Below are 27,960 nucleotides of genomic sequence, written 5' to 3' on the forward strand. Positions count from 1 at the left end.
TTGATTCTGTTCAGCCGCTGTGTTTTCAGTGGGAGAAACGTTTCGTCACTCATCCATGTGACATCTTCTGCAGCTTACTGCAGATTTCCTCAGCCTCATAAACACTATATTTACTTAATGATCAAAACCAACACCACTGACTAACAGTGGGGCTGTGCAGCCAGTTTCATGATCATTACTGTGTAAGTTTGTTAAGACTGATGATCAATAGTCACGAGTACCATTCAGAGAGTAGTGAATGTCTGCGATCTCAGCATTGTTACGTGTTGAAGATGTACCCTTTGGCCCCCTCCTTGATTCAGAGATGGTTGTTTCCTTTTCACGTGAAGATGAGACAAGAGAAGCACAAAGCACGTGTGCAGGACACAACTAGTGTTTGTTGACTGAGAGTCGGGCTCTAAAAGCATCTCCCTGTGGGCTGACCCACACCCTGCTGGTTCTTTTCTTAAAAAGCCTCTCAGCCTGTGCAGCATGCTAAATGCCAGGCTGACTAATCTAAAGTCTGTCTGTCAGACTGGAGTTTAGTGGAGAGTTGTCTAAAAATGTTTCAGCTTTACAGAAAATCTTACTGGCAGGGGCAACATACATTATTTTTGTTTAATCTGGTTGGAGGATTCAGAAAGATTAGAGCTTAAAAAAACTCAGTAGAGGCTAAATTGAAATTGTGATAACAGGTCTGTGTTAGGAAATAAATCTTTGTTTTGATGTTTCGCTGATGGCATTGCACGATAGATAAGAATTTAAATATTGAAAGTCCCCAAAAGCTATATTTGTGTCCTGGCTTCAAAATAGGTTGTTGTTATGTTGGTCAGGCTATGATTGTTATACTTACTGTGAGTGAAACTTGGCAATAAAGCTCCCTTGTGTATTCAGTTACTGCTCTTTTATAAGACAATCAGTAGTTTACAGTGTAGTGGGCAGTGAATTTAGATTTGAGACACATGCATTTATCTGTGTTATTGTCTATGTCACAGTCACTTCTGTGGTTCAAAACCCTTAATTTGGATTCCATAGTGGAATGAAAATTGCTCCCAGAATTGTTGTGCTTCGTTCCACAATGTTTTCGTAGTCTCGAAAGTCTCCGACATATGAAATGAATTCTGGTATAAAGAATTGCAAATACTGCAAAAGTGGTTAAATTGAGAGATGAGAAAATGTAAAATAAAACCAAGCTGAATGGCAGATGGTATTCCTCAACTAAGTTTATATTGCGGGATGAGAACAAAAAGGAGTGTCACAGTGGACAAGAAGTTCCTTTACATGCTGGAAAATACAGAATATGCAAATATATTGATGCACTGAGGAAATACAACACCACACACATTGATGTTTTCACAATTATGTTTATTCAACTAAAATCTAAGAGGACCCATTCTTTCAGAAATGTTTTTAGAGGCAGGCTGTGTGGCTAGGTTTCTTTGGTTTTATACACCTGAATTCCAAGATTAAGGCATTGTTTGGCCCAATACTGTGTCCACATAGTGCATATTTAACTCTGAGGTTTGGAGAAAATCAACAAAAACCGTTTCAGCACAGAATGTATAAAACAATATTTCTGTTCCTGATCTTGTTCCCTTTTGCAAATTTTAGGCTACACGACTAAGTCTGAAGCTGTGGTGATTCCATTCAATTCAGTTTTATTTATATAGCACCAAATCACAACAGCAGTTGCCTCAAGCACTTTATACTGTATAGTAGCAACCCTACAATAATGGAGAGAAAACCCCAACAATAATGACCCTCTATGAGCAGGCATTTGGTGACAGTGGGAAGGAAAAACTCCCTTTTAACAGGAAGAAACCTGCTGGAGGTTTCTTCCTGTTAAAAGGGAATCTGCCACAGCCGGCTGTAGGTGAGGGGAAGAAGAGTTGTGGTAGTAAGTTTATGGGGGTGTATGCTGAAGCTGAATGCTAGTCTTGCCATGTACAACGGCAATGCTAATAACTGATGTTAGCACGTTAATTAGCTTGCACACGTTTTGCTAATGTGCAGTAAAACAGAAGCTAAAGCTGAGCCCATCAGTTTTGAGGTACTTTGTTGTAATTTTGCACTAATGAAAAAAATCATCAAAAGTGTCACATTTCACCCTGAGGCACATGGATATCTCGTGATAAAGGCTGGCAGCATGTACTGACACATTTTACATAAAAAATAAAATAAAAATGCAAATGTGTTTCTGATGGTGGCATGAGGAAAAAAAGAAGATCACTAAAGTCAGGAGGTGTACCCCTCTGGGGAACAAAGGATTACTATAGTAGGCTTATAATGGCAGTTCATCCAAAAACCGATGAGGAGTTTCTATCAGAACCAAAGTTGTGATCCTACTCGACAGAAAAAATGAACTTGATGACCTTGAGTCATGTTGTTAGAAAATGGCAGGTCAGAGATTTCTAATTAGAAGTGTTACAGCCTAAAATAATGTAAGAATAGTAGAAACTGCAGCAGTGAGGAACAGAAAAAATAAGGTGGTTATAATTTTAACAGACTGCAGAACAATTTAATTGCCTCTGGCTTCCTGCAGTTATTACACCTCTTACACAGCCTGTCACTACGGAGTTCACTCGAATACACCGCTGACTGCTTTCTGGAGCTGCTCTCGCTATGATTACACTTTATGTTTTATGTTTTATGTACACCATTTTAGATTCAGATTAAGAAGATAAATAAAACGGGCATGCATCAAAGACATAAGTAAAGGTCCTCAGCTGCCCACATGTCAGTATTGATTGGAACTGGAGTAAAACTCACCGCAAGCTGCCACGCACCCCACTGTGCCCATCACCGTGGAAACCGCCCTCATCCTCCCGGACATGTGCAAGGAGTCGTCTCTCTTGACGCTCCGGTGCGAGGATGCGCAACAGCACATTATGAGAGCGAATGATTTAGCTGAGAACAATCTGTTAAGCAGAATGACAGTTATGTAATTATGGTCCCCACTGCTGCTGTGAAATGAGCTGTGCTCTGTGATTTATTTAAATCTGTTGATGTTTCAACAAAAATGATGCCCTCCAGTCGATAGATGTGAAAATTCCCTAAGTCGTCTTTTGTGGCGCGTGTTCTGTTACGTGTTCTGAGCGTGCGTCTGTTTACGCGGTGCCTTTTAATGCGCCTGTGGGTGTCATCAAGTGAAAGTATCTCGGCATTCATTACTGTGTGCATTTGCGCGTGTAGGCATGTGAGTGGGCTAATACACGGCTTGGCTCTCTCCTCTCTGTGTGCCGTTTCATTGGGAAAACGCTGTCTTCCTGTAAGGATTTCTTCAGGCTTCTCACCTGTCACCGTTCTTCAAGTTTTAAACATGACTTATAGACATAACACTGCACTCCTGCTCTCAAAAAAATGCTGTCACCAGCTAAAGCAAAGTAATGTTTTTCATCATTATTTTGCAAGCTTGCTAGATTTTTCTCTTCTTCTTTTTCTCTTTATCGTGGGACTCCTAAAGTTAGTTACTGTGCCTTGAAATCTCATTTAGGGGGCTCGGCTCCTCGGTTGAGATCCCCTATGGAAATCATTCAAACATATGAAAATGTTATTCACACAGCAGTGACTCTTTGAAGTAGTTCAATAAACTTTCATATAACAGGGGGAAAAAAAGGTCTCACTAATGGAAGAAAAAGACCATAAATGGAGGTAGTAAACAAAATGTACATTCTTGAGTCATGTTGAAAGAATGTGAACAGCTTTTTTTCTTTGTGGCCTTCTTTGTTTTGTTGCTCTGAATGAGATCCAAAGCCATTGGAACTAATCTCTACCTAAACTAAATGTGTTTGTGTCAATACAGATATCCATACTGAGGCAGTACAAGCTGCCTTGGCTAAACATAAGGAGGAGAAGATGGCGCTCCCCATGCCTACCAAACGGAGGTCCACATACGTGCAGTCACCCATTGAAACACGCACACCACCAGGTAGGACGTGCGAAGGCATTAAAGTTGGACTTTTTAGTTAAGAATTATGGACATTTACATTTTGTTTTGTGGCACTAAGACTCCTCGTCTGGATCCGAAGATGAGACAGCCGTGCGCAGGCAGTCGTCAGTGGTTGCTCCCCAGCCTCAGGTCAACCCCAACCTGCAGAGCCCGGAGTCTTGGGTCAACCACATCGTCCAGGGCTCTTCCACCTCCTCCTCGGCCTCCTCCACCCTCTCACAGGAGGCCAAACCACAGCCTCAGAGCCAACCTCAGCCTCAGTACAAACCGCAGTACCAGCCTCTTTATAAGCCTCACCACCAACCACAGTACCAACCTCAGCACCAGCCCCACGAGCAGCCTCGCACTGCCGCGGTGACGGACATGCTGGCTCACAGTCGCATTGGTGAGACGTGCGCCTGTGTGGAGAATGTTCTGTGCAGACGTTGTGTATGTTAAAGCAAAGGACAGTAGACTTATTAATTATTTAACTGGTGGAAAAGCAGCAGGTAAAAAGTTTGGATCATCTGATTGGTCAATTTATGTAATGCTGCACAACTAGCTTTAATATAGCCTAATCCTGTAATGCAGAGTACATAAACCTACCAGCTATAGTTAGCTTGTGAGTAGTGTTTCACATACAAATAAACTGAGGGCTTTTCACTGCCATGTGTGAAGGTAATAATAGTCTTTTGTTTTTGCTAATGCATGAGTGTTTTATTTTTATTTTTTAAATTTAAAATTAAAATTATAGCTACAGTACATTCGTCCCATTAAAACACGTGGACATCTCACTGCTTTCCCTTACAGCCCACTCAGAGAATAGTGCACCTCCTCCAGATGTGACAGCTGTGGCCCCTCCGGCCAGAGGCCCACGCGTGGACCTGCCCTCCAACGCTGTCGTCCGAGGGATGAGCCGGGGACAGAGCCGCTCGAGCATGATGGAGACAGCGGATGGTAATGGAGAACAGTTCATTTTTAACATTTTGTGTCTCTTTGCAAGAATCTGATTTCTCTTTCTTCAAATAAGTGTTGACTTCCAGCTGTGACCTTTTTATTAATCAAGTTGTTTTTCTTCCCGATTTTTTTTTCTTTTTTTCCACTCTGTCAAATTATTTTTGACCGGCTAATAGGAAGAGGTAATATACAGAGTAAGGAAACTCCTTAATCTACAATGTCCATGGCGTTCTGTGTTTCTGACTCTCCCTGCTGTGTGTACTTAGTGATTTAACCAGGAAATGAAACAAAAGCAACGTCTACACGCACAAAAAGAATCCTCATGTGTGATCCCAAACCAAAAAAAAACCTTTATCCCGGCTCTCACTCCGTTCTCCTTGTGTTGACGCCACCCACCGCGCTGCTGCTTTTCAGTCCGGACATATGTTACGGTTGACTCAAAATGGTGTATCTGTGGTTAATTCAATTTTTTACTAAAAAGTTACGGCATGAAAAACAGCAGACTATGTGATGGTAAGACGCTTAAACAATGTTCTAATGTTCTGTCACTGTGTGTCGTGGGATGTGTGACTGTGTATTTATCCCTGCTGCTGCCCCTCTCCACCTTCACCCTGCCTGTAGGAGTTCCTGTAAGCAGCAGGGTCTCCACTAAGATTCAGCAGCTGCTGAACACCCTGAAGAGGCCTAAGAGGCCCCCGCTCAGTGACTTCTTCACCGATGACGCCGAGGAGATCGTAGAAGGTACGCTGCTGCACTGAATTAGCTGTAGCGGTAGACTGTTCGACTTGCACAAATTACACATAGAAAAATTGGAATTTGTGCCCCTCCTTACTCCAACGTTTTATAATAAGTTAAAATAGTCAGATGTAGTGCTCCAAAATGACATTTCTGATTATTTATGAACACTTACCTGTTTTACAAATGTATATTTAGCTTTCTCTAATAAGCCAAAGAGTTTAAAAGTTGTAACTAACTAGCATAGTTCCCATTTAGGGTGAGTGTGATGCAGGATATTTTAGGGGCTACATGCAAAGATGTTTCCTAAATGCCACACATGCAGGAAGTTGGTCTAAAAGAGGACAACTCTAAGGATGCACGCAGTGAAAGCATGTATGCCACTGTTTCTAAACACTGTAATCTGCCCAGAAATCAGAGCTAATGCTAACTGAGTCAACAGCTGCTGGTAAGGAGAAACCTAGTTTGTATTATTTTTATTAAACCACATATGCAATGACTGGTTTAGTCATTGCATATGTGGCAAGAACTGATTGTTTTATAAATGTCCCCAAATTTCTTTTGCAGGTTGAGAATTTGCTTGTAAAGGTGTGTGGCCAGGCTAGAATTTACTGATGTTCTCTGAACGTCTCACGTGCAGTGTTATTGAAAACTTCAAACTTAGTGGCTCCATGGTATAATGCATGCACTCACCTAGCAAGCGACAATCCCTGGTTTCTCTCCCTGGAGGAGACAAAAATCCCTTTGGGCTTGCGTCAGGAAGGCCATCTGGTGTAAAAACTGCCACATAAAATATCTATCTGCTACAGTGACCCCTTGTGAATAAGGAAAGTAGCTCACAGAAAACTTCAAAGTCAACACTGCACTCTGTCGGGTTCCCTGCAAACCAGATGAACAGACACATGCAGAGACATACAGAGATTCCTGGATTTTTTTTTTAGGGCGATTGCTTTTCTGACAGTTCAAAAATATTTTTCTAATCCTTTACTGATTATGTTGAGCTATTTATGAGGAAAAGGATGTTTGTACTTGGCTTTAAAGTTTGAAAATGTTAGTAAAAACACAAAATAAGGATAATTAACGAATCAAGTCTGCATCCCTAACAGGTAATATGTTGGTAATAAATTAAAAGATATAAAAATGAACCGTTTTTCACAACATGGTGACAGAAAAGTGCTTTGCATTTGTAAATCGTTTTAAATAAGTGTCTTTATATATGAGATTTTTTGGAATTCAAATTTGTGTGATGTAAAGCAAAACACTGATAAAAATCTATTTTAGAATAAGGAGATGGTGATAAATCTTTGGCATTTATATATATGTGTGTATACATATATATGTGTATACGTGTATACACATATGTGTGTGTATATGTATATATATATATATATATATATATATATATATATATATGTGTGTGTGTGTGTGTATGTGTGTGTATATATATGTGTGTGTGTGTGTGTGTGTATGTGTGTGTATATATATGTGTGTGTGTGTATGTGTATATATGTGTATGTGTGTGTGTGTATATATATATATATGTATATATATATATATATGGAGAGAGAGAGAGTTTAAGAATAAACTTGCTTTATAGTTATAACAAGTTGCAGACTTCTTGTTTATTCTCTGCCCAACTCTGCTTGGATCAACTGATCGTTGTGTTTGTGGCATTTCAAACACACATTGCCAACAGGCAAGCTGCCCTCTGGTCAACAAACTATGCATTATCAGCACTCACTTTACAGAATGTTGTCCAATTCTTATCGCTCTTCCTTCTGACGATGCTGTCTGTGTTGAGCGCTCAGTGAATCTGCGTTCGACTACTCCGCCTAGGCTGCACTGTCGAGCGCAGATCCACTAAGCGTTCAACACAGACACCCTCATTCAGATCTGGCGTTTGGAATTATTTTGGTTTTTTGGTTTTCATGTAACGTATGACCCTGAAGGTAAGCGTGTCATGGACTAAAGTAAAACAGTATGTTGGATGTGCCATGCAATGCTCAATTACATGGGTGGGAACTAGTGCGTTAGCGCAGTTAGCTCGTTAAGGTGTTGGCCGTCTAGCCCCACGCAGGGGTAGCTCGTTAACGGAGATTTGCCGTGTTGTGGCGTTAACGTCATTTCAACGAGATTAACGCTGACAGCACTAGTGGGAACACAACGAATATGACTGCACATTTACCCCGACATCATCCTAGTGCAAAGACAAGTGGAAGCAGACAAAACCAACAAGCATGCATGCTACAAACTTTACCCGAGTCATTTAGACAGCCGTTAGCACATGATTCTCCTTATGGGGACCTGATATGTTTAATATTGTGGCGAGCTCAGACAAGGAGGAGACGGAGGTATCGTTTGGTCTTGCTTCCCGTGAGCTAGCCAGGGAGCACAGCCGTTTATTGACATCTGCAGAAGAACACTGCTGCTAGCTAACTGCTCAGCCCGGCAACCGCACAGCAACAACAACAACAACACACAGAGCGCCCTCTGACCCCGGAAGGACACACCGTGGCAGCGAGAAGGCGTCACCTGTCACTATGGCAACATAAACAAAACATAACTGTACAAACAGAACCCCGAACAGCCCTGACCCGCTACATAGCCCCCACCTAAGGGGTCAGTCGTCCCCGACGACCCCATTACCCCACACAAATGTCCAGGTGCCTTCTTTTGGCGCACCGGCCGGTCACGACCGGCGGGGGAAAAGTCACTCGAGTCAGAACATGGGGTGCCACCATCATCCCACTTCTGACACCAATGTGGCGAGCTCAGACAACGAGGAGACGGAGGTATCGTTTGGTCTTGCTTCCCGTGAGCTAGCCAGGGAGCACAGCCGTTTATTGACATCTGCAGAAGAACACTGCCGCTAGCTAACTGCTCAGCGCGGCAACCGCACAGCAACAACAACAACACACAGGGCGCCCTCTGACCCCGGAAATACACACCGTCGCAGCGAGAGGGCGTCACCCGTCACTATGGCAACATAAACAAAACATAACTGTACAAACAGAACCCCGAACAGCCCTGACCCGCTACAATATGCTGCTGAGAATATAGCCCAGAAGTAGCGTATAGTATAGCTTTTATTTTGGAAAGAGCCTTTTCTCTGTAATAAACTCTCTTTTCCAAAGATGAGTGACTCCTCAATCAGATACAGGTGTTACCGCGCCAGATCCGCGCCCCGAACCGTAGTAAGGAAACCTCTGGCAGTTACTTGAAGGTTCCGTAACTGACTCGTAGCCGGCAACAGCTTACTATACAGGTCAACTCCGCTAGCAAAAAGATCGAAGGAGGCGTAGGAAACTGCTTCACCGAACTTTATTTCTTCTCTAAGGCACGAACACCGCGTACAGTGGGCTGAAACAGTTTACTCACAGCGAGCATCGCCGACACAACTCTGGCTGTCGAGGGAGTTATTATATTCCTTTTATTTATTTTATTTCCGTCTCTTCTGTAGCTAACCGTTACTTTTTCCCCTTCTCCGCTCTCTCTCTTCACACACACACACACACACACCAGGCAGTCCCGCTACACACATCCCGAATACATTTCCCATCAGGCTTCATCCTTAAAGGGCCATGCCTGTAAGTTAACACAGGGCTTGCAAAATCGCTAGCCCGACGTCCCGGGGCTAGCGATTTTTCCAGTCGGGCTACCAAAATCTATCTCTGCCCTGCCCGTCGGGCTATCATAGGAAGGAAAAATATATGTCAATGCTTTTGCATTCTTTCGTTAATGTAGCTGGGTAACTATGTCATTGGCATCGGTGAGCCACTGTCAATATGTGACATATTGAAATCGTGTTTGAATTTGCTCTTGTTTTTTGCTTTCACTTTGCAAATGTCCAGGTGCCTTCTTTTGGCGCACCAAAGTCACTCGGGTCAGAACATGGGGTGCCACCATCATCCCACTTCTGACACCAATGTGGCGAGCTCAGACAACGAGGAGACGGAGGTGTTGTTTGGTCTTGCTTCCCGTGAGCTAGCCAGGGAGCACAGCCGTTTATTGACATCTGCAGAAGAACACTGCCGCTAGCTAACTGCTCAGCGCCGGCAACCGCACAGCAACAACAACAACACACAGGGCGCCCTCTGACCCCGGAAGGACACACCGTTGCAGCGAGAGGGCGTCACCCGTCACTATGGCAACATAAACAAAACATAACTGTACAAACAGAACCCCGAACAGCCCTGACCCACTAAAATATGCTGCTGAGAATATAGCCCAGAAGAAGCGTATAGTATAGCTTTTATTTTGGAAAGAGCCATTTCTCTGTAATAAACTCTCTTTTCCAAAGATGAGTGATTCCTCAATCAGATACAGGGCTTGCAAAATCGCTAGCCCGACGTCCTGGAGCTAGCGATTTTTCCAGTCGGGCTACCAAAATCTATCTCTGCCCTGCCCGTCGGGCTATTGTAGGAAGGAAAAATATATGTCAATGCTTTTGCATTCTTTCGGAAATGTAGCTGGGTAATTATGTCATTGGCATCGGTGAGCCACTGTCAATATGTGACATATTGAAATCGCGTTTGAATTTGCCTTGTTTTTTGCTTTCACTTTGCAATCGCATGAACTGTGTATAGAGAGCGACAGTACTGATTGGTGAGTGATGATAATTTGGGCACCAATTCCTCTGACATCGTCTTATCAATTGTTAGCTTACTATGCAAACATGACAAGTGAAATCTCCCACAGCAAGCTTAAACATATGAGAGGTGGATCGCGCAGAGAATCGCTGACCATTATGTGTGTGTGTGTGTAAAAGCAGCAGGATACATATTTTAGTTCTGCTGAGCCAAATAAGACAGGTCAGGGTGAAGAAGTGACAGCCAAAGAAAAGCTTACCACAAAACGTAAAAGTTATGACAAATCAGACTATAAGGCAAAAAGAAAGTGCAGCTTTCTGGTTTCATGGACAAAAGAATTTCTGTGGCTGCAATATGATGAGCTAAATAACCAGGACTGCACATAAGTGGTCCGCAGGTGCGCATTCGCTGTCAAAAAAACAAACAAAAAAAAAAACGCGCACAAGATATGAAGTTGCAACGCGTGTTTGCATACATAAGATTTTCTGGACGAGGACAGACATTTGTTTAAAACTCTTAAAGATGTCGAAGAAGCTCCTTTAAGCAATTACTTTGGTGTTCCTCCACCTCCAAAGAAATGTCAGAAGGAGTCCGAACCACAAAAGAAGCGCGTATTCTCGGAAAAGTGGTTGCAGGAGGTGAGCTGGCTTCAAACAAATGATGAACGCACAGAGATGTGGTGCGGAATGTGCCGTGAAAATCCCACTCTAGCGGACTAAAACAGTGCTTTTATATGGACGCAAACGCGCGTTGCAACTTCTTATCTGGTGCGCGTCTTTTATTTTGACAGCGAATGCGCACATGCGGACCACTTATGTGCACCCGTGTAAATAACATAATGTTCTGCCGGGTGTGTTGTTAGTTTTCTCTCGATTTCTGAGTCGACAAGCGCCTTTGTTACTGGGACCAGTCATTTTAAGAAAGGCCCCCATTAGAAATGCAAGAAATGCATTATTGCTCAGTCTGCAATATCTTTCCCAGAACAAACACCAATTGCAAATAACATACTAAAAATAAACCTGAAAAATCTGTTTAGAACAGCGTACTATGTTGCAAAGAGTGAACTACCACTGGCAAAATTTAGCAGTCTTTGCAAACTTCAAAAAGCAAATGGCCTAGATCTTGGTTCCACTTGTCTCTTACCCGTGACTTCAGCGGAAATTTCAAATTCAGGATCTGACACAGACTGATTCATGTCCTACACAGTTCTTACAAGTTCATAGAAATTTCTGTTCAATTAGAACCAAGTATTTGAGTTGATGATTGTAATTTTTATACAATGTTGTAATTTGTTTTTCAACAATTTTTTGATTAACGTTTTGTTTCCTTTACAATATTATACTTTAATGTATAATATTGTAAAGGAAACAAAACATCAATCAAAAAATTGCTCTCTTTTTTATTCGGGCTACTTACATTTATTTTGGGCTACCAAAAACTGAAGAGTCCCTGCCCGAAGGGCTACCAGGGAATTTGAAATTTTGAGAGCCCTGAGATATATTTATTTTTTTAATTACTTTTGTTTCAGCAACATTAAATTTAAAAACTGTACTTTTGAGTTAAAATATATATTTATAATTTTAATAAATGACAAATTAAAAAGGCATGAACGATTTTTTTGTATCGAAAAAATATCGAACCGTGACACCAAAGTATCGAACCGAACCGAGAATTTTGTGTATCGTTGCACCCCTAATAAATAAATACATATATATATATATATATATATATATATATATATATATATATATATATATTAGTAAATTAAAAAAAAAACGAAAAAAAAAAAAACAGGTAACATGAGAGCTCAGGAAACAAAGGGGGAAACCATGTAGGAGGAAACTGATACCCCGCATGGACCGGTTTTACCTCAGTGATATCTCATCTCATTAGTCTGTAATATACTCAAAAGTGTCCTGTTGTCTCTCTTTCACAGTGCCCCAACCGGACCCCAACACACCCAAGCCAGAGGGCCGTCAGATCATCCCAGTGAAAGGGGAGCCTTTGGGAGTGGTCAGTAACTGGCCTCCAGCCCTGCAGGCAGCGCTGGCTCGCTGGGGAGCCACTCAGGGGAAGAGCCCCGCCCTTACTGCTCTCGACATCACAGGCAAACCACTCTATACACTGACTTATGGTGAGACACAAGATTCAAAGAGAGAAGTATAACGTCATCAAGTCAGTAAAATGATGTCATTTAATGTCATAAACGCTTATTGTGACGACTGAAAGATAACATTATATATGTTTATTATTTTAAAACCTAGTAATAGTAAAAAAAATGTGCAAACTCTTTGACATTATATTTTTCTAAAGGTGCTAACCCCCCCCCCCCGCCCCCTCAAAATCTACCATCTGTCTGTTAGGGAAGCTGTGGAGTCGCAGTGTGAAGCTGGCGTACACCCTCCTGAACAAACTGGGCACTAAAAACGAGCAAATCCTCAAACCAGGAGACCGAGTAAGAGCTCACACACCTATTTACAGCAAATGATTATTTTTAACTTGTGTATTTGCAATGAACATTGACTGTATCACAATTTATTGCTGCTGCCTCTGTGGGAGGCAGGATTTTTTTTGTTGTTGTTGAAAATAACATCAAAAAAGACTGTTTTTAGTTTTTCACACACTGCTTCTATGCTGCTTTTATGTCTATTATGTCCTGTTACGTAAAACGACTGATATGGAAGAGGGTTTACTTTATTAAAATGACCACTGGCCCCAGAAAGTGCTTGTTTTAACGTCCAACTAAACTTTCTTGGTAGGTGGCGCTGGTGTACCCCAACAGTGACCCCGGGATGTTCTGGGTGGCATTTTATGGATGCCTCCTTGCTGAAGTTATACCTGTACCTATTGAGGTACCGCTGTCTCGCAAGGTATAAAAACCGTCACAGGAAACTTTCATTTTATGTTTTTATTATGTTCAAAAATCTGAGTGCTTTCTTGTTGTCCTGTTTGTGACGTGTTTAGGATGCAGGTATCAGCCAGGTGGGTTTTCTGCTCGGTAGCTGTGGCGTTGGTCTGGCTCTGACTAGTGAGATCTGCCTGAAAGGCCTACCCAAGACCCCCACGGGCGAAATACTACAATTTAAAGGTCAGCAAGCAAGTTCTGTCCTGAATGTCCTGAATACCTGTTTTGTTTTAAAAAAAGCAACCTTTGTCTAATTCAACACTAATGTCAAAAACTCTTATTCACAGTAGAACCTGGAAAACAGACCAAATGTTTTAAATGAGAAAAAGTAACATTTCATAGCGACACGTATCAAAACAGTTAGAACAGGTCTGTGCGTACTGCTGTGTGGCATCCAGTCCATAAACATCTGGAAACTGAGGAACCAGCTGCTGGACCTTTTGGAAGGAAATGTTGTCTGCTCAACAGTCCTGGGTCTTCTTTGTCCTATTTTTTGTTTCATGATGAGCCAAATATTCTCATTTGGTGAACGGTGTGAACTGCAGGCAGGCAGGCCAGTTCAGTACCTCGCCTCTTCTACTATGAAGCTGTTGTAATAGATGCAGTATGTTGTTTAGCATTGTCTCCAGGCCTTCCATGAAGGAGGTGTTTGTCTTAATGGGAGCATATACCTTTCTGCATTGTTGGCACCTTTAAACTTGTGAAAGATACTGTTTCCAAAAAGGCACCAATGCAGCTCTATTCCATCAGAGATGCAGGCTTTTGAACTGAGCATGGAAAACAAGCCAGATAGTCCCTCTTCACTTTAGTCCACATGATGCAGCATCCATGTTTTCCAAAGACAATACACAATTTTCATTCATCTGACCACAGAATAGTTTTACACTTTGCCTCAGTCCATTTTAAAAGCACTTTGGTCCAGGGAAGACAGCACTTTTTTCTTGATCATGTTCACTTACGGCTGCTTCTTTGTACGATAAAGCTTCAAACTGCATTTGTCGATCGCACAGCGAACTGTGTTCACAGACTGTGATTTCTGGAAGTGTCCCTGAGTCCATTCACACTCATGTTACTGACCCAGTTAGTTCAGTTCAGCATAACTTTCTTTTCCATCCTTTTGTTTCTTCCATCTCAACTTTTTCAGACATGTTACAAAATCCATCCAAATATAAAATGATCTAATATTTGTATGCCTGAGTTTAAACATTTGACATGTTTTCTGTGTTATGTGTGAGTTTATATGATTTGCAAATCATTGCATTTTTTTTTTTTTACACATTACTCAGCATCCCATTTTTTAGGGAGAATTGGGGTTTTAATTCAGATCAATTTTGGTGGCTTTTAGAAAACCTGTGAGGTTTTGTTGTTGTTGTTTTTTGTTTTTAAAGAAATTAAATATTTCTCGAAATTGTTGTGTGATGCATATCTTCCCTGTCTCTGTTAGGCTGGCCTCGAATGAAGTGGGTGATAACAGATTCAAAGTACTTGACGAAACCATCCAAAGACTGGCAGCCGCACATTCCCACTGCTAACACTGACCCTGCATACATAGAGGTAACACAGCTGTGCTTATTATTATTTTTACTTTTGTTGCTTCATTCTTAGAGCCTATTCCATCCTGTCAAAGTACCAAAAATATTTTAAAGCATCATTTTAGTCAGGTGTGTTGTGGCTCATCTGTTGCTTCATCTCTTTGTAGTATAAAGCAAATAAGGAGGGCACAGTGGTGGGCGTGGCTGTGTCTAAAGTGGCCATGTTAACCCACTGCCAATCACTGACTCAGGCCTGCAACTACTGTGAGGGTGAGTAGAAGGATAGTGTTTGCATCATCCATTACACAAAGCTTTATTTCGGTTCAGCTCCATATTATTTATATAACAGCAAATCACAACTTGAGTCATGTCTCAGTTTAGATTGTTTAGACATAGCCAACCTCACTTATGTGTTTGTGTCTCTGTTTTAAGGGGAAACTTTGGTGAATGTCTTGGACTTCAAAAAGGACATGGGCTTATGGCATGGAGTTCTCACAGTGAGTGTCATTAGCTGTAGATTTCTAGGTTAGGTTAGGTTGCATATACAGCTAGGTGCATGTACAACGTCTTAATTTGTGTGCACATTATATCTGAACTATAAATTCTCTAGTAAATGTAAAATGTTAAATTACTAATGAAAGATTTCTTGCACAAAATCATCACAAAATGGGTTTCTCACTGTTTGTGTTGTTTGTCAAGTTGGAAGAAAAAAAATCCCTTCCAGTTTTTTTTTTATTTGCAACCTCCAGTAATCAGGTTGTTTGATTGCAGGCTGTAATGAACAGGATACACACGATCAGCGTTCCCTATGCAGTGATGAAAGCCTGTCCTCTCTCCTGGGTGCAGAGGGTCCACATCCATAAAGGTAAATTATCTTTTACTCTGAGACGAAGTGTATTAAAAAATAATTTTATAATACTCCATGTAACTCCTGCTGTTGTGCAGCTCGTGTAGCTCTGGTGAAGTGCCGAGATCTGCACTGGGCCATGATGGCTCATCGGGAGCAGAGAGACATCAGCCTGGCTTCATTACGAATGCTCATTGTTGCTGATGGTGCTAATCCCTGTGAGTATGTCCCGAGCCATCGCTGCTTTGTAAAACTGGGTCTTTTCCAACAAGCCAAATTAGATGTCACACTTTTAAAATTGTACTTTCCAGGGTCAGTGTCTTCCTGCGATGCCTTCCTGAACAAGTTCCAGTCTCATGGGCTGAAGCCTGAGGTGATTTGCCCCTGTGCCACATCTCCAGAGGCCATGACGGTAGCTATACGAAGGTAACTCACTGACCTATATTCACTGCTCTTATTGGATGTTGTTAAAAATTACAGAAAACTTAAAGACAAAACCAGAAGATTAAAACCAAATTCTTTCTATTCTTTCATGTCTCACACAAGCCACCTTCACAGCTTGTATTTCAGTCCAACTAGACAGAAATTTATATGTGATGTTGTTCATAAGAGGGTAGGCAGATGGCTAACAGATGGAAACATCCATGTTTGATTGTGAACTGTCTACTCGTGTAGATCCGGAGTGCCTGGTGCGCCTCTTCCTGCCCGTGCCATCCTTTCCATGGGTGGCTTGAGCCATGGTGTCATCAGGGTGAACACGGAAGACAAGAACTCCGCTCTGACTGTACAAGATGTGGGGCACGTCATGCCTGGAGGTGAGGGTAGAAGAAAAGCTGCATGATAAACGGCTTTTTGTTTGCATTTGTTTTTTTGATTGTAATTAATTTGCTAAAAAAGAGACCATTACGACCTACACTTAAAAAAAAAACAAAAAACAGTTTTCTATACATATTAGGAGATTACAATATTGACTAACTATAACCACGTGGTTATAGTGTAAAAATGTAATAGGCCTAGTTGCCGCCAGCTCTGAAATCTTTCTGTTTGACCTTTTGCACGTCTCCAAGAAAATGGAGGCAAACAAGCTTGTTCAAAAATATAATCATAAAATTATAATCATATGAGAAAATTAGAAATTCAAATAATTATCTTCTTCTTTTCAACATCCAGATAAAATGTTCCAGTTTTTTGGCAGATGTTTATTTCTAAGACTTCATGACATAAACAGTTGGGTTTTTGAACACTAAAACAGCATTTATTATTTTGGCTATATACCAACACTTGTTCATGTTACAGTTTGTAATGAATATGCAGACTTTAAGCTTTCACTTAGGAGGTCAAACTAAAATATTGTACCAACAACTGCCATTTTTATATATATATATAGTGCCCTGTTTATCTGGGCTCATGTGTAATTGAACAATCTATACGAAAAATTGACTCGGCCTATTCATTAATATTTCCTCATAAATGAATGAGGTCAAAGGTTTGGAAGTGATTCCAAGTGTGGCATTTCATTTTTAAAAGCTTAATCTGTGAACCCACAACATGCACTAAAGGAGCTCTCAGTGGAGGTCAATATCCACCAGAGAACTAGCAGGGACATTAGCACGTTGGCACAATAATGAGGGGGGTAAAAGGATGCACTGTTGTACTTGAACCTGGACTAATTTGGTCAGTGATCATGGGATCCTTTCCATCATAAAGAGAAAAAAAAACATTTATCAAACCTCTAGGAGACAGACATGTCATAATCCAAGCCTGTAATAAGCCCCTCATAAGCCTCAGCAGTAGAAAACAAAGATTAGACATTGGAGGCAGTCTGATGCATAAGTGTGCATCTGTGGTTAAGCAGACAAATTTGTACTTTAAGCTAAAATGAAACCCAGGAGTTTCTGAAGGTAAAGAAAGGCAAGACTGAAGGCATAAAGAACCACAAAATATAAAAAACATTTGCAGGCCTGGAAACAAGGAATCCCAAAGGAGGAAACTCATTCTTTGGTGTTATCTGTTTGCTTCCTGACATCGTGCAGCCATTTCCTGCAAAGGATCCTCAGCAAAGTCTTTAACATGAATATTTTGATGTAACTGTGTTAATTTGTTCATTTATATTTATGACACTCAGATAGGGGACTGAATATAAAAATTGTTAATTGTTAAAACAAGTAATACACTCTTTTATTAAATTTAAGCTGAAAGTCTACACTTTCCCACATTCTGTCAATCCAGTCAATCTTTTTAAACTGCAAAAATAACAGAAAGGATGTAAATCTGAATACATGTACGCAACAAAGAATGAAAGTGGGACTTTTTTTAGTCATACGTCTAAGATAAAATTATCAAGGGAATCATTTTAAATTAGGAAGTCCGTGTTTTCTTAACTTTGCCTTTTTGTCCCTCCAGCTCTGATGTGTATCGTTAAGCCAGATGGACCGCCTCAGTTGTGTAAAACAGATGAAATTGGAGAGATAATTATCAACTCCCGTGCAGGAGGCAACATGTACTATGGCCTGCCTGGACTCACCAAAAACACCTTTGAGGTGCGAAAGCAGAATAACCAACACTCAAACTGCACATGCTGCCACCATCGTTAGTAAGGGACGCAGTTAAAGCTGATTCTGTTTTTGTGTGTTTTGCTGTTCTTTCTTTGCGTCGTCGTGCCCAGGTGATACCGGTTAACGCTAACGGAGTTCCCATTGGAGAGATTCCATTTGTGCGATCTGGACTCCTGGGGTTTGTTGGCCCAGTAAGTAGGACTCTTTCATTAGAGCACTTCTGTGGCAACCTGAAACCATTCGTCTCTCTCACTAACCGTATAACAACCCTGCTGTTGCATCACTTGCTCTGTACAGGGCAGTCTCATCTTCGTGGTGGGGAAGATCGAAGGCCTGCTGATGGTGAGCGGGCGGAGACACAACGCCGACGACTTGGTGGCCACAGCTCTTGCAGTTGAGCCGGTCAAGACTGTGTACCGTGGCAGGTGAGGCAAAACTCTTCTTCATGGATTAAAGAAAATAATCTTAGAGCTCTTTGGTGGGTCAAGTGCAAATCTTATTTATAACTACTGACATCTAGTGGTATAGAGGAAACACAGCAGGCCCCACACTGACAACTGAAGGGATTATTGAAAGATAAAGTATTTCTACTTTCTGTATGCTTTAAACTGCTCATTTGTGTTTGATTTCCACGTCTTCTGGCTAATCTTCAGTGAGTTTGTGTATCCTCGTGTGTGTCAGGATTGCTGTGTTTTCAGTCACGGTGTTCTATGATGAGAGGGTTGTAATTGTGGCAGAGCAGAGGCCCGATGCCAGCGAGGAGGACAGCTTCCAGTGGATGAGCCGGGTGCTTCAGGTAAATTCAGCCACAGCGTTCGAATGGAAGCCTCCATTCAGTGTGTCTACAATATAATCTTCAGTCTTTGGAGTTATCGAAAAATCATTCGACATATAGAACATTACCCAGCAAAGCTAATCTCAGTGCTTGGTTTCATCTGTAGGCTATTGATAGCATCCACCAAGTGGGGCTCTACTGCTTGGCTCTGGTCCCGGCGAACACCTTACCAAAAACGCCGCTGGGTGGCATCCACATTTCTGACACAAAGCAGTTTTTCTTAGAGGGCAATCTCCACCCCTGCAATATCCTAATGTGTCCCCATACCTGTGTCACCAACCTGCCCAAGCCCCGCCAGAAGCAGCCAGGTAGGTCTGTCTGACACAAACTTCTGTTCAACATGACTGAAAATGATCCCCATCAATTTCTTACAAGATTATGCCAAATGAAGCCTCGGTGAGGAGGTTCATAATTTAAACGTATTTAGCATAAATTATTAAATGGAGTCCAGCACAGAGACTGTTTATAGATGTAGTTTGTAGGAAACCTATGGGTCTGCTGTGCAGTCATAAGGATATAGATGCAGTAATCTGCAAATGTCTTAAGTCACCCCTCATTTCTAGGTGTTTTGCTAGGAAACTGCGAAATAAGAGCAGGAACTTATTGAAATGTGCAAACATGCATGGCATCTAAATAAACAGTGATTGTACTATTCTAACAATTCAGTATTTGGTTTGACAACCTTCAGTCTTAAACAGAGTCTGAACTCTCTTAGACAAGCTTTCCTGTCATTTTTGGGGCAGGGCTAGCTCAGTAGGTAGAGTGGTGGCCCCATTATCGGAAGGTCGGGGGTTCGAATCCACTGAACAGCTACACTGAGGTACCCCTGAGCAAGGTACCATCCCTACACACTGTTCCCCGGTGCCCAATGGCTGCCCACTGCTTCACTTAGTGAATGGGTCAAATGCAGAGAGGAATTTTCCCACAGGGATCAATAAAGTATACATTATTTTTATTATTATTATTATTTTTTAAGTAGTTTTCAGGAATAGTTCTCCGGGCTTCTTGAAGGACATTCAAAGCTCTTCTCTCGATGCTGCCTTTTGTTTGTTTCTGTGTCAAGATGATCTCACACAGCTTTGATAATTTTGAGGTCTGGCCTCCCTGTCTTGTTTTTGCCTCCTACTTTATTTCACTTTATCTCTTTCGGACTGTTTTGTCTTGTAGTTGGTGTCGGTCCTGCATCTGTCATGGTGGGAAACCTGGTGGCAGGAAAGAGGATTGCCCAGGCTGCAGGGAGAGACCTCGGTCTGATTGAAGATCAGGATCTGGTCCGAAAGGTACTAGAACTATGAGCACCGAACTCCGAATCTGATAACCCAAGCTTCGATCAAACTGCCGGCAGAAATGGCCATAAAATGTTCATCTTCTCATCCTCTTTGGCACTGGTTGAAATGCTCTGGTGTCTACTGCACATTAATTGGAATCTGCAATAAATGAAAATGTGAATGGATGAATGTATGCAAGAACTATATCAGAATTTTGCACTGATTCTTGCAGTGTGACCGTACCCTTTTTAACCTAACTCCTGTTTTTCACAAGAGCTAAATGCAAGTCTTTCAGAAGCTGCAGGCACCCTGTGCATGTAATTAACAGCATTGCTCAGCAAAGTGTGTTAAAATAGGAAACACTGAAACATTTCAGCTGCCACTGTAACAATGGCTCTACCTCAGCCAGAGCTCAGTTTTATAGAAAAATCTGGACTCTTCTTTCTCTCTTCTCTCGTCACTCTCTGGATGTAGCTCTGTATGTGGCCCACCGTAATGGTAAGAATCACGACCCTCTCTGGCATGTTCCCCACCCTCGTTTATTCTGGTCATGCTCGAATCTGTATTGTATTGTGGTTTTAGTTTGTGTGCTTTCGTTCAGTTCTGACGTAAGCAAGAATTTGCATGGGTTTTTAACTTTTTGGTATTTCAGAAAATAAGCACCTTCCATGAATGTCACCCTTTATTTTTATTGCTGATGTACCTTTCACATCCTAAGTTAGGGTTCATTACTATAAGAGCTATATTGGCTTAGTGTGCTATTAATTCTTGTTCAGATCATTTATACCAGACAGCTCTCAGACAGCACACTCAGTGTAAGCATCGCTTTGTTTATTTTAAATTTAGACCCTAATAAATTCTTTTTTTCAACACCACCCTTCCTGTATTTACCCCCAGTGGCTGGGTTTGTAATATTTTATACACTTAAACAAAAAAACACTCAGTTTACAGTGTGTAATTATGTTTCTTATTTAATAACAGCATCAGTATTTGACAGAGGCGCTACAGTGGAGGGCACAGACAGACCCAGACCACGTTCTCTACATTCTTCTTAACGCCAAGGTACCAAACTGATCTGTCCATACACTGCAAAATGCCGTACATCATCTATGTGATTGACAAAAACAATACATAGTAACCTTACTGTCACCTGTCCTTCAGGGTGTGACAGTGGGGACAGCGACCTGTGTCCAGCTTCATAAGCGAGCTGAGAAGATAGCTGCAGCGCTCACTGAGAAAGGCAGCATCAACACAGGAGAGAATGTAGTGCTGCTCTATCCTCCTGGTGGGTTCTACCTCCGGCTCCATGTCTAAGCGTTCCTTCCGTCATCATTGTTATGAAATGATTTTCCTCTGTTTGTTTTCCCTCAGGGATCGATTTGATTGCTGCTTTTTACGGCTGTCTCTATGCTGGATGTGTTCCTGTAAACGTCAGGCCTCCGCACCCTCAGAACCTGGCAGCCACGCTGCCTACTGTCCGCATGATCATTGACGTAAGTGCATGTGGTTACATGCATTTATGCCTGTCCTTTCATTTAATCCTAAGCAGGATCTCATTCGTGTAGATATTAGGACTAAAAAAAACACGTCCATACACTGGATTACTTCTACTTATGCTTTCACCAAAAATAACTCTGCAACTACTTGGCGCCTCTCTGCGCTTCATTAGATTTTAACAGATCTTTATGGCATCCAGTTTCCTGAAATAATTTCCATTTACAAGCTACATTGATTCCGAGAGCAAATTATGCTCATGAAGTGGGTCCAGTTACAGTGTCCATCGTAGTTTCCACTTTTTAACTGTAATCGACCCGCTGATGGAATGTGCTGCTCACAATTTTACAACAAAAATGATTCTGACTGTTGTGTTGTTCACGCTCCCATTCAAATGTGTTTTGTTACCAGGTCAGTAAAGCTGCGTGCATCCTTACGACACAAAACCTCATGAGGACTCTGCGCTCCAAAGAGGCAGCTGCCTCTGTTAATGTTAAAACCTGGCCAACAATCATTGACACAGGTAGTAAATACTCTTAGTATGTTAATCAAGCCTGAACATATCTGAGTACTGCATGATGCTCTGGTTACAAGCCATGGGCTAAATCAGGCCCCCCCTTGTGGTGCCAGTTGGTATGATTGAGACGTTCCAGCTATTTTTAATGTTTTATAAACACCGTCAAGTATTTGCAACTCAGATGTAAGTATGCAGTTAGTATTCAGTTATTAATCCTTGTATCAAAGAATTATGAATAATAAGTCAGTAATGTGAAAGTCAGGCATTCTAAAGAAAGATGATTCACTGTCCTCACAGTTCATTCATTTTGGTAAATATTCTGGTAAATATAAAAGTTTGTTTATTATAAACTATCGTATTTATCAGAAGGTTGATCAAAATTAATCAAAAATTAAAGGTTAATGACTCTTTGTTTTTATTAGTAGCTTCATAGTATGGTGGTTTACACATTTGCCTAACAAGGAAAAGATCCATTACTTGGTCTCCGGAGGTTACACAAATCCTTTTTGGGGTTGTGTCCACTGTAAAGGCATCCGATGCAAAAGCAAACGTGTGTAGCTGCCCACTGCAGTGCCCCATTGTGACTGAGGGAGCTGCTTTTATAACAGTTTGCTGTCATTTTGCTATGCTATAGTTTTCAATGGTCCATCAACGTGATTTTTAAATAAATCAGCCGTGAAAGCTGTAAATAAGCAAACACGCCGAAAAGAAAATGAGAAAATAAAACACTTTTTTTCCCCTGTTCAGTTTTAACATATGACAAAACTTTAAATCCTGCAGTTTCTTGTTATTTACATACACACTCCAAATTAAGTACACGTTGTTCACAGCGCTTGACTTTCTCATGTGTCAGATTCAAAGCAGGAACATGGTTCATTAGTTGTGGGTCGCAGTCGAGGCAGCGTAGATGAAGTTGGCGTCGGTTATTGTGGACTGTTTGAATCTGCAACACTGAGACACTAAAACAGGAAGCTGGACATTTCACTGCTTTCTACAATTGTTATCCAAGTTGCTCAGTGGGTAGATTTGTGAATAGACACCTGTTTGGTGAACTTTGAGTTAGTTGTTGCTTGCTGGATCCTATTCTATATCATTGCTCAATATTATCTTAAGTTTACTTTGTGCACAGCGCTGTAAAACCCGCATTATTGGTGTTTGCAGATGACCTTCCTCGCCGCCGGCCTCCACAGATCTATAAGCCGCCCACAGCAGAGATGATAGCTTATCTGGATTTCAGCGTGTCCACAACAGGCATGCTCACTGGAGTCAAGGTGAGACACGTGACTTTTTATATGACTCCTCTACTGACTGGGGCTTTTACAGGATGGATTTTGCCACATGAAAAAGACTGTAAAAACACTGAGTTCTGTCACGGCGCTATTTTAAACCAAATATTGGCATCAATTCTGTGGTCGTTTTTTAATTTCGTGTTGGCTGTATCTTAAACTTGTTAATGACTGTCTGGTACACTGTCTCATACATTACAGCAGTAGTAGAGTAGTATTAAAACACCAGCAGGAATCAGCAGGGTGTCGTTTTTCTTGTTGTAATCCAGTACAGTCACAGATGCACATACCTGGAGCATGTCTTCATTTTTAAAAAGTGAAAGCGTGTAAGGAACAGTTTCTGGTTATATATGAGTGGCAGATATCTATGGAAGACTTTACTTTGTTTTATAAAACATACACAAAATTAATTCTTTATCTTTTCTCTTCTTTTGTCAGATCTCTCATGCAGCAGTCAGCGCACTTTGCCGCTCTATAAAGCTTCAGTGTGAGCTGTACTCCTCTCGCCAAATAGCCATCTGTCTGGATCCTTATTGTGGTCTGGGCTTCGTCTTGTGGTGCCTCGCCAGGTACGGTAAAACGTCAGCTACAATATTTCATGGTTATTTACAAAGGTATCACTTTCCCCACTTTTTCACCTACATGTTTTGTCTCACAGTGTCTACTCAGGTCACCAGTCAATCCTGATTCCTCCGTTCGAGCTGGAGACCAGCTTGTCTCTGTGGCTAAGCACGCTCAGTCAGTACCGTATCAGAGACACCTTCTGCTCCTACTCTGTCATGGAGCTCTGCACTAAGGGATTGGGTACTCAGACAGATTTACTCAAGGTTAGGACTCGACATGCAGGAAGAGAAACAATACAGCTATTTTTAAAATAAAACATCATGGGTTTGATCATTTGCATGTTTGTTTAAGGCCCGTGGTGTGAACCTGTCGTGTGTGCGGAGCTGTGTGGTGATAGCAGAGGAACGCCCTCGTCTTGCCCTCACACACTCCTTCTCCAAACTGTTTAAGGATGTCGGGCTGTCGTCCAGAGCTGTCAGCACTGCTTTTGGTTCCAGAGTTAACCTGGCCATCTGCCTGCAGGTACACCAACCAGCAGGACGTCGCTGTTGATCATAGATCAAATGAGAAAGAAGTGGGACCTCTTTAAACCTGTTCTTTTATATATGTGTGTGTTTCAGGGCACCACTGGTCCTGATCCCTGTACGGTGTATGTGGACATGAAGTCCCTGCGCCATGACAGGTGAGAACAGTCAAGTTAGTTAAAGTAAACTTGCTAGTATTTAGTAAAAGCTTACTTTACACTTTTTTTCTAGCTAAATGGGATTTATTGGACGCGATCAATATAAAAAATAATATCACGTCTGGGGGGGTTTTCTGAAAAAACAATAAAAACAATAACACAGTGAGGTTCTGGCTAAAACCTCACTGGCATCAGAAACTTCTCTGTGCAGGAAAATCCCTGACATGGTCCAATTCGCAAAGATTAATTAGAACTTTGAATATTTATAAATGCGCTGCCTGTGTTTTTGGCAGAGTGAGGCTGGTGGAGAGAGGAGCACCTCAGAGTCTTCCTCTAATGGAGTCTGGCAAGGTGAAACTCATTATGCGCTGTCCTGTGTGGGGTTTTTTCTCAATTTTTGAGAGGTTTAATGAAAAGCATGTCAGAGTTGTATTTAGTGTCTTTGTTTCTCTGTCATTTTTAGATACTGCCAGGTGTTCGGGTGATCATAGTGAATCCAGAGACCCGAGGCCCACTTGGCGATTCTCATCTAGGAGAGGTTAACCACAGCACACACGCATATCGAGACCACACCTGAAGCTAGAGAAGATTTTCTCTGAAAGTTACAGATGTTTCTTTCTCTTAGATCTGGGTAAACAGCCCTCACAGTGCCAGTGGCTACTACACCATATACGGAGAGGAAAGTCTTCAGGCTGATCACTTCAACACCAAGCTCAGCTTCGGAGACCCGCACACTTTATGGGCCAGAACTGGATACCTGGGTTTTGTGAAGAGGACCGAGCTACTGGATGCAAGCGGGGGTAAATAGACCACAACTGAGCTAAAACCTGGACTCAGAAATATTGATGGAATAGTGCTGATAAGTTTAATGTAACAAGGTTTGCAGATTTAAACCTGATAAAGCATAAACTTAAACAAACTTTATGAAACTAAAGTAACCTCGATCCTACAGTAACCAATTACAAATTTTGCTGTAATGTGACTGAATTTGTTTGGGGGGGTGTTGCTTATATTGTTTGCATTTCTGTGCTCAGATCGGCATGATGCTCTGTTTGTGGTGGGCTCACTGGATGAGACATTGGAGCTACGAGGCTTGCGCTACCATCCTATTGACATTGAAACGTCAGTGTCACGGGCTCACCGAAGTATTGCTGAGAGGTGCGAATGCATGCACACACACCGACACACACTTTAATGTTTTTAACAATGTAGGAGTAGATAATAACTGCACATAAATAACCTGAGCTTAATATATAATAATATCCTATAGTATTTATTAAAAATAAAAGGGCAGCTCGTTCTCTTTCTTTTGGCAGGACTTTAGATATATAACAAATTTTGGGGTTAACTTGAGAAAAAAGGCAGTTGGAAAGGTCAAATGTATCATAATACTACAGTGGGGCAAAAAAGTATTTAGTCAGCCACCGATTGTGCAAGTTCCCCCACTTAAAATGATGACAGAGGTCAGTAATTTGCACCAGAGGTACACTTCAACTGTGAGAGACAGAATGTGAAAAAAAAATCCATGAATTCACATGGTAGGATTTGTAAAGAATTTATTCGTAAATTAGGGTGGAAAATAAGTATTTGGTCACCTCAAACAAGGAAAATCTCTGGCTCTCACAGACCTGTAACATCTTCTGTAAGAAGCTTTTCTGTCCCCCACTCGTTACCTGTATGAATGGCACCTGTTTGAACTCATCATCTGTATAAAAGACACCTGTCCACAGCCTCAAACAGTCAGACTCCAAACTCCGCCATGGCCAAGACCAAAGAGCTTTCGAAGGACGCCAGGAAAAGTCTTGTAGACCTGCACCAGACTGGGAAGAGTGAATCTACAATAGGCAAGCAGCTTGGTGTGAAAAAATCAACTGTGGGAGCAATCATCAGAAAATGGAAGACATACAAGACCACTGATAATCTCCCTCGATCTGGGGCTCCACGCAAGATCTCATCCCGTGGGGTCAAAATGATCATGAGAACGGTGAGCAAAGATCCCAGAACCACACGGGAGGACCTGGTGAATGACCTGCAGAGAGCTGGGACCAAAGTAACAAAGGTCACCATCAGTAACACACTACAACGGCAGGGAATCAAATCCCGCAGTGCCAGACGTGTACCGCTGCTGAAGCCAGTGCATGTCCAGGCCCGTCTGAAGTTTGCCAGAGAGCACATGGATGATACAGCAGAGGATTGGGAGAATGTCATGTGGTCAGATGAAACCAAAGTAGAACTTTTTGGTATAAACTCAACTCGTCGTGTTTGGAGGAAGAAGAATACTGAGTTGCATCCCAAGAACACCATACCTACTGTGAAGCATGGGGGTGGAAACATCATGCTATGGGGCTGTTTTTCTGCCAAGGGGACAGGACGACTGATCCGTGTTAAGGACAGAATGAATGGGGCCATGTATCGTGAGATTTTGAGCCAAAACCTCCTTCCATCAGTGAGAACTTTGAAGATGAAACGAGGCTGGGTCTTCCAACATGACAATGATCCAAAACACACCGCCCGGGCAACAAAGGAGTGGCTCCGTAAGAAGCATTTGAAAGTCCTGGAGTGGCCTAGCCAGTCTCCAGACCTCAACCCCATAGAAAATCTGTGGCGGGAGTTGAAAGTCCGTGTTGCTCGGCGACAGCCCCAAAGCATCACTGCTCTCGAGAAGATCTGCATGGAGGAATGGGCCAAAATACCAGCTACTGTGTGTGCAAACCTGGTAAAGACCTATAGTAAACGTTTGACCTCTGTTATTGCCAACAAAGGTTATGTTACAAAGTATTGAGTTGTATTTTTGTTATTGACCAAATACTTATTTTCCACCCTGATTTACGAATAAATTCTTTACAAATCCTACCATGTGGATTCATGGATTTTTTTTTTCACATTCTGTCTCTCACAGTTGAAGTGTACCTCTGGTGCAAATTACTGACCTCTGTCATCGTTTTAAGTGGGGGAACTTGCACAATCGGTGGCTGACTAAATACTTTTTTGCCCCACTGTATATTGTGATATTTAAAAACCCCATGTAACAGTATCATTTCTGAAACGTTGTCAACACAATTAAAGGCAGTACAATTACAAACATAGTTTTAAGGATAAAAGACATGTTATGAACATGTTCCTATATGCTGTTAATGCAAACAAAGTCAATATAGCATTAATATCATTTTGACCTACAGAGGAATCGATGGACTTTGAAGGATAAGTCAGAGGTCACGTATGAAGTCATATTTGAAGTGTTTAAACAGTACTTTCTGTATCTTGACAAAACATACCACACCTCTGAG

The 27,960-nt window shown here is 41.7% G+C and overlaps 1 protein-coding gene across 8 annotated transcripts in view; it reads left to right on the forward strand.

Annotated features, from left to right (window-relative positions):
- dip2bb (DIP2 acetate--CoA ligase B (putative)b) overlaps nucleotides 1–27,960 on the forward strand; it is a 49,130-nt gene that overhangs the window by 20,076 nt on the left and 1,094 nt on the right. Inside the window, exons 4-39 of one of the 8 annotated variants that reach the window (XM_026168087.2) lie at nucleotides 3,782–3,907; nucleotides 3,987–4,313; nucleotides 4,718–4,864; nucleotides 5,041–5,058; nucleotides 5,486–5,605; nucleotides 12,125–12,322; nucleotides 12,552–12,643; nucleotides 12,948–13,058; nucleotides 13,153–13,276; nucleotides 14,538–14,647; nucleotides 14,793–14,895; nucleotides 15,058–15,122; nucleotides 15,397–15,490; nucleotides 15,571–15,690; nucleotides 15,784–15,898; nucleotides 16,148–16,287; nucleotides 17,876–18,012; nucleotides 18,138–18,218; nucleotides 18,325–18,452; nucleotides 18,709–18,823; nucleotides 18,969–19,170; nucleotides 20,030–20,142; nucleotides 20,605–20,628; nucleotides 21,112–21,192; nucleotides 21,292–21,415; nucleotides 21,502–21,623; nucleotides 22,036–22,147; nucleotides 23,303–23,412; nucleotides 23,866–23,996; nucleotides 24,086–24,254; nucleotides 24,343–24,513; nucleotides 24,612–24,673; nucleotides 24,967–25,024; nucleotides 25,137–25,211; nucleotides 25,299–25,473; nucleotides 25,708–25,831. In XM_026168087.2, coding sequence (XP_026023872.1) covers nucleotides 3,782–3,907; nucleotides 3,987–4,313; nucleotides 4,718–4,864; nucleotides 5,041–5,058; nucleotides 5,486–5,605; nucleotides 12,125–12,322; nucleotides 12,552–12,643; nucleotides 12,948–13,058; nucleotides 13,153–13,276; nucleotides 14,538–14,647; nucleotides 14,793–14,895; nucleotides 15,058–15,122; nucleotides 15,397–15,490; nucleotides 15,571–15,690; nucleotides 15,784–15,898; nucleotides 16,148–16,287; nucleotides 17,876–18,012; nucleotides 18,138–18,218; nucleotides 18,325–18,452; nucleotides 18,709–18,823; nucleotides 18,969–19,170; nucleotides 20,030–20,142; nucleotides 20,605–20,628; nucleotides 21,112–21,192; nucleotides 21,292–21,415; nucleotides 21,502–21,623; nucleotides 22,036–22,147; nucleotides 23,303–23,412; nucleotides 23,866–23,996; nucleotides 24,086–24,254; nucleotides 24,343–24,513; nucleotides 24,612–24,673; nucleotides 24,967–25,024; nucleotides 25,137–25,211; nucleotides 25,299–25,473; nucleotides 25,708–25,831 — 4,324 coding nt within the window. Of the gene's footprint in view, nucleotides 1–3,781; nucleotides 3,908–3,986; nucleotides 4,314–4,717; nucleotides 4,865–4,913; nucleotides 5,606–12,124; nucleotides 12,323–12,551; nucleotides 12,644–12,947; nucleotides 13,059–13,152; nucleotides 13,277–14,537; nucleotides 14,648–14,792; nucleotides 14,896–15,057; nucleotides 15,123–15,396; nucleotides 15,491–15,570; nucleotides 15,899–16,147; nucleotides 16,288–17,875; nucleotides 18,013–18,137; nucleotides 18,219–18,324; nucleotides 18,453–18,708; nucleotides 18,824–18,968; nucleotides 19,171–20,029; nucleotides 20,143–20,604; nucleotides 20,629–21,111; nucleotides 21,193–21,291; nucleotides 21,416–21,501; nucleotides 21,624–22,035; nucleotides 22,148–23,302; nucleotides 23,413–23,865; nucleotides 23,997–24,085; nucleotides 24,255–24,342; nucleotides 24,514–24,611; nucleotides 24,674–24,966; nucleotides 25,025–25,136; nucleotides 25,212–25,298; nucleotides 25,474–25,707; nucleotides 25,832–27,960 lie in introns of those variants that run through there. The other 7 variants (XM_026168084.2, XM_026168089.2, XM_026168088.2 and 4 more) reach the window with 7 other exon arrangements.

Source organism: Astatotilapia calliptera, chromosome 5 (assembly GCF_964374335.1).
Source record: "Astatotilapia calliptera chromosome 5, fAstCal68.1, whole genome shotgun sequence".
Taxonomy (NCBI): domain Eukaryota; kingdom Metazoa; phylum Chordata; class Actinopteri; order Cichliformes; family Cichlidae; genus Astatotilapia; species Astatotilapia calliptera.